Raw genomic sequence first — 12,108 nt, forward strand, 5'->3', positions numbered from 1 at the left:
GGCCCAGCTTTTCTTACATGACATTACCACCACCCCTCCAAAAAGCTGCATGGTTCCTTTTGTGGACAAGGACCGTGAGACAGAGCCCCGTGGCTGACGTGTGCTGGCTGAGGAGCCGAGAGGCAGGTGGGGTCGCATCAGAGCGCCTGCGGCAGTGGCCGTCGCACGAGACAGGGACCTCCCACCAACCAGCCAACTAGCTCTGCCCCTGCATTCTGACGGTGAGCAAACGGAGTCCCTCATGCTGAGACACTCGGGCTGACCTCCCTCGTGGCCACAGTGATGGTGAGCGGGACAGGGCCCTCCCTGCTGCGTCTTCACAGAGAGAATGAGGACCTTGTCTGGGGAACGGAAGGCAGTTCCTGCTTCCTCCCCCAAACAGCCCCCAAATGCCCTGAGCTGAGACCCTTGAGGGCGGGGGGCACTGTAGCTTGCCCCCAGGACGAGTAGCCCCCTCTCGCAGGCTCCTGCTAGAATGGGGCACAGAAAAGCTCATATAAGCCTCCTCCGCTCTGAGTGACAGGGTCCCTATTTTGTCTCCAAAATCTCCAAGTCAACAGGGACAGCTGACAAGGACAGGGAGGTGATGTGCTTCCATGTAAGGCTGTGCCTTGGGCTTTGCTCTGGGCCCTGGGCTGGGGAGGCCAGGGGAGGGTCAGGAGAGTGGATGCTGGGTCCCAGGTGTGGCCCGCCTGCATGACCACAGGCTGGCTCCTCTCCGTCCCTCTGAGCCCCTGCATGATCTGGGCCTCTGTTATCCCCTGAGCCCATCGGCCACCACTCTCCCTCTGTCTCCCTCACCCCAGCTCTAGCCAAATTCGTCTCTGTGCTACTCCTGCAATACCTGCATGCCTCTCACCTCAGGACCTTTGCACGGGCTGTTCCTGCTGCCTGAAACATTCTACCTCACTTGCCAATCAAAGAGTTCTGCCAACAGAGCAAGAGGACAGAGGAGCAGCCCCATTGCTGCCCATGTCCAGCTGGGTGACCCTGGACGGGCTCTTCACTTCCCGATGCCACGGACTCCTCTTCTGCAAAGCAGGACCTACTGGGAGGGGCTGACACGAGCAAGAAGCCCACCCGTGGAGCCAGCACAGGGGGAGGACAGAGAAGGCTGTTGGGAACACTTATTTAAAGAACGAAGATGGCTGTGACGTGACCATAATTCTCAACCCTTCCGTTTCAAAAGCTCCCCCTTTTCTATTGATATGCATTCTTATTAGGTCAGAAATCAGGCTTTATTAATATTTCATACAGAAACTGCCAAGAGTACCTGGAGAAGGAAATGATTAAATAATAGAGAAATAGTAGAAATAGATAGCTCTCTAGATTTAAAGAAAGATGGAAACACTCAGATGGCCAAGGCCCGCAGCACATCAGAGTTTGGAAAGAACCCATACCTCAGGTTGTTACCATGTTCCTGTCTGCGGTCACCTTTGCCAAGAGCAAGTCAAAAACCATTCTGGTGAAAATGCTGAGCCAAGCTGGGACAGGTTACGCCTTCAACACTCAGAGAAGCCGACTATGGGAGAAACTGACTCTCTTGCATTACGATCCACTTGTGAAAACAAAAGAAAATGTGGAACAGAAGAAAATACGTTCCTTCTAAACAACGGATTGAAAACGAATTTGATGGATAAATGAGAATACTGAGGGTGGGATACTGATTCAGAAATTCTGCAGCATGTAATAAAAGAAGAGGAAATGGCACGGAATCACTGCCTCCTGTGATTTGAAGGCCATTGTGAAGAAAAACAATGTACTGAAAGAAAGTTCTTCATATTAGGACATATATCATTGCATCACATTTATTTATCTTTCTGGATATTTTTATAGCCCTTAATAAAACATATTAAAATTAAAAAAAAAGAAGAACCCATACCTCAATGCGTTATAGTGAAGTTCAAGAGTGTCAGAGACAGCAAGGTCTAAGGGAGAGAGAGAGCTGACCCCATGACGAGGGACCAGACTCAGATCGACACCACGCTTTCCAAGGGACCGAGCACGTTGAGAACTGACATGAGTTTTGAAGTTTTCACAACTGCGCCTGGAACCTGGAGCTTTACATTGTGGCCAGCTGGCAACCGAGTATGAGGGGGTGACCGGGACATTCTCACACACGAGGCCACACGAAGACCCACCTACGGGCAGCAGTCTCGGAGGAAGGACTCAGAGCAGCCCCGGAGAGGCCCCAAGACTCACACGATCAAGGGGTGGTCAAATTCCCAAGTGAAGACTGTTGCCTCCACCCCCAAATCAGTTAAGACCAAGAAAGGAGACAGGGGAGTCATGCCCCTAATGACACGATGGAGAGTATGCAGGCAGTGGGGGGGTGACACATCCGGGACATGAGGTCACAGTAAAGGTCGTGTCTTGACAGAGAGACATATGGATCACAATTTTCTTTGTAAAAAAGAAAGCATTCACAGAGAAACACAGCAAAAAGCAGGAGACACGCTGAAACCATAAACTTCTCAATAAAAAGACAGAGACTGTTCGTTGGATAAAACTCAAAATCCAGCTGTAAGCTTTTTACAAGAAAGACAACTGAGCCATAAATCAAAGTAATGAAGGGGAGGAGGGGGTGTATCTGAAATTTGTTGAAGCCGGATGTAGGTCCATGGGAGTTCATTACGCTACTCTGCCTACTTGTGCAAATGTCTGCATTTTTTTTCTTTATAAAACATCTTTTAAAAGAGTTTTTTTTTTTAAGATTATTTATTTATTTATTTGACATAGAGATAGAGAACACAAGTAGGCAGAGTGGCAGGCAGAGGGAGAGGGAGAAGCAGGCTCTCCGCTGAGCAGGAAGCCGGACGTGGGCCTCGATCCCAAGACCCCAGGATCATGACCTGAGCCGAAGGCAGACGCTTAACGACTGAGCCACCCAGGCGCCCCCTATTTATGCATTTTAGAGAGAGGGAGAGCGAGCAAGTGCGGGGGGGGGGGGGGGGGACGGGGAAGGAGCAGAGGGAGAGGGGGAGAAAGTCCCAAGCAGACTGTGCAGAGCGTGGAGCCCGATGTGGGACCCGATGCAGGGCTCGATCTCATGACCCTGAGATCATGACTTGAGCTGAAACCAAGAGTCAGACACAAAATGCACTGCGCCACCCAGGCTCCCCTCAAAGAATATGTTTTTCACTAAGATTTCTCTCTTCTCCAAAAGTCCAAGACAGCTGTGAATTGCTAATTCTTACACTGTACCCATCACTTGAACTTTCAAAAATCGCTAAATAGAAATGAGCTTATAGGAACAGGTTTTATTGCGTAGAGATACAAGCATGCCCAATACCTCTGGAAATGCCCCACACTTCTCTTGAGAAAGATCACTGTAAATTGTCAGGGATGAAAAAAGAATTGTGTGTTTGAATCAACCTTTTAAAATTAAACACAAATACGTACAGAGACTCAAATATCATACGTATAGGCCTATTTCTATGTGTGTACCCTCACAATGCTCCCCGAAATCTTAATCTTGAGGCCATCAACAAGATTGCTAATAACGGTTGCCTCTGGATGCTGAACTCACACAAGGCTCCTTTTTATGCTTTTCCTTTCCCTCCGAAAAGATCATGTGTCCTGAGCTGCATGTGCAAAGTCAACAGCTCAGCTGCCTTCTCATCTTTATTAATCAGAGTCCTAGGCCATGGCCAGTGGGAGCCTGTGATGGCTGCCGATAGGGGGCATTCCTAGCCGAAAGGAAAGAAACCCAAGCGCTGGGTCAGCCTGGCAGGGGGATCCCTTGGCAAGCCTGATTTTCATCAGTTTTGGAAACAGCAAACATCATTGGTGGAGCCCATTAGGACCCCCCGCCGGGGACCCAAGAAGAGGACCATGTGTCCACACCCACCAGGCGGGCAGGGGTGGGGCTCTGCTCCCACCATCCCCCCCCCCCCCCCCCCCCCGCTTCCATCCACTGAGGGCATTCTGGAGGGACACTGCCCCTGAGAATTTTCAATATTTGCTGCGCTGTTCCATGTGGAAGCTAAAATCCACCTGTGGCTCCTGAGCATCTGGAACGTGCCCAGTGTGGCCGAAGAACTGAATTTTTCATTTCATTGATCTTTAATTAATTTAAATTTAAACAGCCATGGATGGACCTTAAAAACATGATGCTAAGTGAAAGGAGCCAGGCATGGAAGGCCACACATTGTCGGATACCATTTCATAGGAAATGTCCACGGTAGGCAAATCCATGGAGACAGAAAGTGGATCAATGGTTGCCGGGGAGTGGGAGGAAGTGGGAGTTAGAAATGGCTGCTAGGGAAGGAATGTTCTGGACTCAGGTAGTGAGAAGATGATGGCATGGCATGGTGATTATCCTAAAAACGACTGAAATGCATACCTCAAAAGGGTTCATTTTATTTTTTTTAAAGATTTATTTATTTATTTGAGAGAGAGAGGGCACACGAGCGGGGGGAGGGGCAGAGGGAGAGGGAGACGCAGACTCTCTGCTGAGCAGGGAGCCCGATGCGGGGCTCGATCCCAGGACCCCGGGATCATGACCTGAGCCGAAGGCAGATGCTTAACCGACTGAGCCGCCCAGGTGCCTAGAAGGGTGCATTTTAGGTTGTGTGAATTTATATCTCAATTTTTAAAAACTACAAATAAATTTTTAAATAGCCACATAGGCTAGTAGCTATTACATTGGACAGCACAGGTCTGTAAACTTTCGCGGAGGCGTCCAGGCCTTTGATCATCTCCTCTCACCCCAAATTCATGCCTGGTGGGGCTGCTTGGGAGTCTTCCCCGCCACTTCCATGGACTCCTCATCCCCGCCCCGCCCCCCCGGCCCCAGTGCCTCCACGCCCCCTTGTTCCTGCCCCAGCTGCAGCTTCTCTGACCCCCACCCACGATCCATGGTGTCCCTGGGCTCCTCACCTGCTGCCCCTGGCCCGGGGGGCAGGCTCCTCCCACCAGCTTTGCGTCCTCCCTCCTCCAAGGTCTCCTACAGGGACATCTCGTCCGTGCTCCCTCCGCACTTGGTATAGTGACCCTCAGGTACCTTTACTTGCCACACTCTTCCTATTATTTTGCTCAAAACACACCTGGCAGGGCTATTTCCCTTTGGGCTTTCAGAGAAGGGGGCATCTAAGGCAGGAAGCCACCAGCCCCAACGGCCCCCTCGCTGGGCCGCGGCCTCTGCTGACCCCCGCCGGCCGGAGGTGTGGCCTCGGCGCTGAGCACAGGGCTGGGCGGGGGCGGGGCCACGGGCACAGATCTGCCGTGCAGACGGTGGACAGCCACGATGACACTGTCACGCCTGGTTAGCTGTCCCCGACGTGTCTTCAGGCCCATTCACTCCCGGGCTTCTGGGCTGAGCTCTCCGCCTGGGCACAGCCCGTCCGCCTTGGGAGGGGAAGGAGGGAAGGTCCGCAAGGCCCCCTCTCAAGACCAGCCGCCCATGGGTGCCTGACGGCTCCTGCCTCCCTAAGCCTGAGTTAGGGAGGGCTCTCCCAGGACGTCCCGGGTCCTGCTGGCCACCTGCTCCCAATCCAGCATTTCCCACCTGAGAGCCCCCGCCACACGGTGCGCAGAGCCCAGGGGGACCGTGGGGGGACCTGCTCACTCAGGGTGGGGGGGGCGGAAGGAAAGAGGCCCCGCTGAGGGTGGCAGCTCTCCCCACCGCAGGCGGCCAGCACCAGCAGGACTGGTTGTCCCCCAAAGCCTACCCGAACCCGGTGCGAGAGTGGGGGGCAAGCACGTGTGAAAAGGTGCTTCGCTAAACACACAGAAGGCGGCATTGTTTGCCTGCGCCTCGGCGGGGCCAAGTCTGGAAGGGATTCCTGGTAGGAGCACTGATGAGGGCTTACCAAATTCTCAGCACAGCGAGGACCCGGTGATTGATGCAGAGAAAAACATTTTCACCAGCCCCCTCATCTGGTTTGTATTAAGAGATTTCCATGCTTGGATTTTTTTTTTTTTTTTCCCAGGGTGAAATCGGACGATGGGTCGGGAGCAGAGAAACCACGGAGGGGGACAGGCAGCTGGGTGGGGGGAAGCCTGACTGAAAGACGTGGCTGAGGGGGAGGGAGGAAGCCCCCTACCCTCTAGGCCAGCGGGAGACAGAGGCCCAGCCGGGCGGGTAACCCATTGATGATGGAGGCGCTGTGACTGGTGACCGGCTTCCTTTCTCCCTTTATTAAAGTCACAGTGGGTTTGGCAGCAGCAAAGGGGGTGCCTAGGAGCCCTTCCCTGAGGGCAGTGCCACCACACCCCCTCGCCCCCCTCCCCCCCTTGCCCCATGCCACGGCCTTGCCCCTTCCTGCTTTGTCTTTTCCCTCAGCACCAGCAGCATCTGATATACCCAGAAGCTTCCCTTTTTGTTTGTCGTCTGTCGCTCTGCTATAGCAGGTAAGACCCAGAGGACAAAAGGGTGGTTGACTGTGTCAGTGAAGGACTGACCCAGTCTTGCCTTCTCCAGCCCCCACCTGGGCGCTGGGTCTGTGTGGCTCCAGCCAGACGGGGGGGTGATCCTTCAGCTTCCCCCTGGGCTCCTCTCTCCCTCCCAGGCCTGGAGAGGGTGGGCATGAGTTGGGGGGAAGCCAGCGCTCCCCCCCCCCCCCCCCCCCCCCGCCAAGGCCTCAGCTCCAATCATGTCTCTCTGGCTATTCAGGTCCTCAGGTTCTCGGACTCTCCTTTCTGGGCACCCCCGATCAGATTACGAAGCAGAGCAGGCTGAGCCCACAGACCCTAGCCTGGGGCACACTGTTCTCCTGCCTAGAATGACCGTGAGCATTTCCCACTTAGCCAGCTTCTACTCATGCCTCAGGGCCGAATGTCCTTTTCACCTCCTCCAGGAAGCCTTCGTGGTCCTGCCTTGCTGCTCCTCCTTGCTCCTGGCCCCACCTTGCTCCAAAGCACAGTCTATTTCTGCATGATTTGCTCACCCGGTGAGAGCTCGACACATGGCGGGGGGGAGGGGGCTGAAGTGGGGGTGTACAGGTTGGGGTGAATCTGAGAGAGAACAGTGTGTCTACAGTGGGGTAAGCCTGAAGCCGCGGGAGTCAGGGACCAGGCTTGGGGTCACACTTCGGATTTGACCCTGCTGTGGGTAGTGATAACATGATGCTCGGCACCTGGGCCGCATTCTGCATCCCAGGCTGTTAGGGACGGGACTGTGTCCCTCCCAAATTCCTCTGTCGAGGCCCCAACCTCCAGGGGGCCTGGTCATGAAGGTAATTAAGAGGCAATCAAGATATAATGAGGTCATAAGCACGGGGCCCTAATCCAGTCTAATCCAATGGGACGGGTGTCCTTAAAAGAGGAGGGCTCTAGTTCTCTCTTTCCACCACAAGGAGAACCAGCGGGAGGGTGGTTGCCTATAGGCCAGGGAAAGAGCTCCCAATGGGAACCAACTCGGAGGTTTCCCTGATCTTGGACTTTCAGCCTCCGGAACTGTGAGAAAGTAGATTTCTGTGGTGAGAGCCCTTCAGTGTGGGGTGCGAGGTGGTACAAAACCTCAGTGGCCTCAGGCATTCAAATGTTTATGAAGAACGATAATTTGCAATAAAAGGATTTAATTAATAGGGAAGATAGGGAAGCGCAGATCTTTCTTTCTTTTTTGTAAGATTTTATTTATTTATTTGAGAGAGAGAGTGAGCAGGAGAGAGAGCATGAGCAGGGGAAGAGGCAGAGGGAGAGGGAGAAGCAGACTCCCTGCTGAGGGGCTCGATCCCAGGACCCTGAGATCATGACCTGAGCTGAAGGCAGAGGCTTAACCGACTGAGCCACCCCGGGGTCCCAGGAAGCCCACATCTTTCAAACTCTTGTCTCTTTCCAACATACCATCAAGACAAACCTCTCTACTTTTTCCTCCAGAAAGGGAGAGATGAAGCACCCGAGCTTCGAGAAGGGTCATTGGTTTCCCCACGGCCTAATAGACAAACTCATGATAAAAACTTTCCAAAGACAAGTCAGATGTCCGAGGCTGTCACTCTGCAGGCCTTGGTCGGATGCCCAGCAGGTGTCAGGACAAGATCAACTCCATCACTGGCCCGGCTTGTTGAGAGGGAGGTCTCCACCCCAAACGCTCCAACAGGCCGGTTTGCCCATCCTCCCCACACTGAGTGTTTTGCAAAGAAAAGAAAGGAAGATGTTTTCCATTTGAAAAAACAAGAAATGCTGGCAAAGCTGAGAGGCAGGGCACTCTCCGCACTGCCGAAAGAACACAGGACAAACCTCTTAGGAAAGCAATTTGGGCCCCTATTTTCAAAATCTAAAATGCCATGTCCTTTGATCTAGCAATTCTACTTCCATGAATTTGTCCTCAGGTAGACTTCCCCATGTGCACACAAAAGCAGGACGCACCCGAGGACTAGCTGCAGCGTCGCGTTTCATACCAAGGACAAAACAATGCAAACGCCCACTAACTGGAGACTGGCAGGGTGAATTATGACAGACTCCTGCAATGAAATTCTAGGCAGCTTTTGAAAAGAAGGAAGCAAAATGAAGCCATAAACGTACTAAGAGGAACCATAAATTTCTTTTATAATCTCTGATTTGAGAAGAAGGCCCTTTCATATACGACACAAACCTCAAACTGTAAAACAGACGAATAGGACGACATTCCCATTTCTTTCTTTCTTTTTTTTTTGCATGACCCAGAAGAAAAACAAAAGAAAAACCAAATCCGTCAAAGAAAAAGCATAAAACGGTGAGAACATGTTTCTAACTCATAGGATAATTTTCTTAAAGCATTCCTGCAAATCGGTAAGAAAAAGATGAACAACCCAGCGGGAGAATGGACCAAGGATCTGATTGGACAATTCACGGAAAAGGAAATAGAAGTTTCTCTGAAGTATATGGGGAAAAAAATGCTCAACCTTCATCAAAGAGAACTACAAATTAAAACTCTCCTGGGATATTGTTTCTCATCTCTTAGAATGATGTCTAATGAGCTACAGTTGATCTTTGACCCACACGGGTCTGAACTGCACGGGTCCACTGACATGTGGATTTTTTTAAAAAATAAATGCAGCATACTGCTGTGCCTGTATTTTCCCTTCCTTATGATTTTCTCAATAACATTTTCTTTTCTCTAGCTTACTTGATTGTAAGAATTGATTGTACTTTATTGTGTTAATTGACTGTGTATGTGATCAGTAAGACTTCTGGTCAACAGCAGGCTATCAGTAGTCAGGTTTTTGGGGGGAGCCCAAAGTTATAGGTGGATTTTTTTGGCATCCTTAACCCCTATGTTGAAGGGTCAACTGTGGTACCACGTTGCTTAGCCAGGACCCAGGAATCGTGTTCTCTTCTGCAAGGCTGAGGGGAGTAGAAAAGGAATGGGTACTATTGTGTCACAGATGCTTTGATCCAGAAATACTACTTGTAGGAATTCATCCTTCAGCTGTATGCACCCACCAGGCCATTGAATGCAGTGGTTCAAAACTCCATCGGAGAAAGAAAAATATTTCAGATATTCTATGAAGTGGAAACAAGGGACAAACCAGCGTGTGTGCTGTGCGTTACCCTCGAGTTAACAAAAGCGCAGGAAAAGACTGTATTTATACATGTTTGGACGGGCTGCATTTACACCCTTAGAGGGAAGGCTGGGAGATGTCTGGGAAGGGTAACTTGGCTGCTAAAGGACCAGGGATGGAAAGGACTCTCCTCCCTGGAGGCCTTTTTATGCCTTTGGAGTCTTGAATTTGGAAATATCTGGCCACAATGAGGCAGATCTGTATGTTCCGATATGGGATGATTTTCAACTTCCTCGACGTGGAAGAGGCAAGGTGCCGAGCATGCTACGACATGGACAAACCTTGAAAACATCGCATTACATGCGAAAAGCAGGTACCAGAGAGCACATATGGTGTGATTGCCATTTATAGGAAGTGTCGAGAATAGGCAAGTCTATAGACACGGGGTAGATTAGTGGGTAGGGGACTTCTTTTGGGGGTGATGAACATGGTCTAACATCGGCTCTGGTGATGGCTGCATAACTCTGTGAATCTACTAAAAACCATCGACTTGTACACTTCAAGTGGGTGGAGTGCACGGTATATGAATCATATCTTAGCAAAGCTTTATTCCAAAGAAAAAGGCCAGGTGCAGACCAGTGTGTAAAGCATACTGTAGCTTGTCTAAAAGAGGGGCATCTGTTTGTGAGTTAAGGTATGGACATAGGAAATGAGTCCTCCTGGAACAGGGGAGAAGGGGGATGCTCATCACAAGCTACGGGGGTCCCACGGCCTGAGCCCCAAAGCCTGGCTGCCATGATGGGAGCCACGGAGGGAAAAGTGTGCTCATCTAAGGTTCAAAATGATGATGGCCTTTTCCGGCAGCGTGGAAGACGGGGCTTTGCTGGCTGTCCCAGGCACTGTGTAGTCCCCAGGGGCAGGCCTCCCCAGGGACCCCTGCAACAAGGCTGGTGAGGACAGGGTGAGGACAGAGCAGTGGGAGCTCAGAGAGGCTAAACAACTTGCCTAAGCCACACCGACACATCAGCCCTGACCCTGCATGTGACGCAAGCCTACAGACTCCGAGCGCAAGTGCTCATTCCAATGCAGTTGCCCTCTGGTCTGCAGAAATGGACGGTGCAGAGAGCAGTCTGGGAACAGGCATGCGCCCTGCTGCTTCAAGTGCAGCCCTCTGGAGCCTGGTGGGATTAGAAACGGACTACCTGCCTCCCATCGGAGCTTAGGGGACCCAGTGCCATCACCCCTCCCCTTCCTCTCCTGCCCAACATCTCCTTCATCTCCCATTGCCTCCACCTCCTATAAGGAGCAGGGGCAGCTAACGCTCCCTGGTACTTATTACGTGCCTGACACTTGGCATCGTTGCTTGTTCGATCTTCAGGAAGTTTACCTCCAAGCCCTCTCAACAGGCCTTGTGAACACCAATACAGAGCCCAGTGTTTCCAATCAAAGTTCCAGTTCATGGGCAAGGTATAAGGGAGAAGCTGTGTAAGATAGGACTTCTGGGAGAGTGGCAAGACAGTCAGGGATCTCAGGTGGGGGGACCTTCTTGGTCATCTAGCTCAACCTTCCACCAAGCATGGAAATGTGTCCATCCATCTATCCATCCAACCTTTTTTAGCATCTACCCTGTTGTCAAGCAGTGGACCCTATATATATATATATATATATATATATATATAGGACCCAGAGATATAATGCTGATTCACATGTTGTCCTACTCATGAAGCCAGTTTAATGGGGTTCAATTCAGCATCTTTTCCATAATGGCCTTGAAGCCTGTGTTTGCTTACTTCTCATGCTGGGGAACTCACCACCCGACAAGGAATCCCATTCTACATCATGGGACACTTGGACTCTTCACCCCTTTCGTTTCCCAGTTGAGAAACTCGGCCCTAGGCAAAGGACTACATGGCTGAGCTCATACCACACACCAGTGGCAGAGCTGGATATCTGACTCACTGCTGCTTCTTCCCATCAGAGCTCTCTGCCCTGTGGTGTGTTGCCTGTGGGTATTATTTGAGATACTCAAGCATTAAAAATTCGTAAGAAGTTGATGCTGGTGACCAGAACTTCTATTTAGCATTTCAAATGCATAGCATACTGACAGCTAACTATGTAAGTACTAAGTCAGACAAAATCAATTTCTCTTTTCCTCTTAAAAAAAAAATTTTTTTTTTTTTAAAAAGAGATTGTGTCTCCCCACCCTAGCCCCCGGCCCCCTGCTCCAGAAGATTGTGTCTTTGATCCCAGGCTCCAACAGGGGGCCTGGCATGCAGATTGTCTAAGGAGCAAGAGAAAGAGTTGGGACTTTTGGCCTCAGGCTCTGGTCCCCGCTAAGGCCCCAGTGATCTGTCCAATTTGTCCCTCTCAGCCTGTTTCCAAACCAGGATCCTCGTGCCCCCTTCTCCAGATAACCTGAGATAGCCGGGGGCCGTGGCGTGCGCCTGTAGTCCCAGCTACTCGGGAGGCTGAGGCAGGAGGATCGCTTGAGCCCAGGAGTTCTGGGCTGTAGTGAGCTATGCCAATCGGGTGTCCGCACTAAGTTCGGCATCAATATGGTGACCTCCCGGGAGGGGGGGACCACCAGGTTGCCTAAGGAGGGGTAAACTGGCCCAGGTTGGAAACGGAGCAGGTCAAAACTCCCGTGCAGATCAGATAACCTGAGATACTACGTATAAAAAAG

General features: G+C 51.3%; 2 protein-coding genes and 1 long non-coding RNA gene across 7 annotated transcripts in view; 2 read left to right on the plus strand and 1 right to left on the minus strand.

Moving 5' to 3' along the window:
- Positions 1–12,108, minus strand: part of COL23A1 (collagen type XXIII alpha 1 chain) — a 301,959-nt gene that overhangs the window by 90,860 nt on the left and 198,991 nt on the right. The window lies entirely within an intron of this gene.
- LOC113929200 (39S ribosomal protein L33, mitochondrial-like) lies at positions 1,415–1,609 on the plus strand. Its single transcript, XM_035727677.1, has one exon. It carries the CDS (start codon positions 1,415–1,417, stop codon positions 1,607–1,609), a length of 195 nt encoding a protein of 64 aa, XP_035583570.1.
- On the plus strand, positions 6,235–9,029 carry LOC113929706. Its single transcript, XR_003522294.1, has 3 exons — positions 6,235–6,354; positions 6,801–6,893; positions 7,822–9,029. It is a non-coding gene; the product is annotated as an uncharacterized LOC113929706 (long non-coding RNA).

This window comes from Zalophus californianus, chromosome 5, assembly GCF_009762305.2.
Source record: "Zalophus californianus isolate mZalCal1 chromosome 5, mZalCal1.pri.v2, whole genome shotgun sequence".
Classification (NCBI taxonomy): Eukaryota; Metazoa; Chordata; class Mammalia; order Carnivora; family Otariidae; genus Zalophus; species Zalophus californianus.

What these genes read in the sequence shown, in the direction of transcription:
- LOC113929200 (XM_035727677.1), top strand. Translation starts at nt 1,415, where the DNA reads ATGTTCCTGTCTGCGGTCACCTTTGCCAAGAGCAAGTCAAAAACCATT.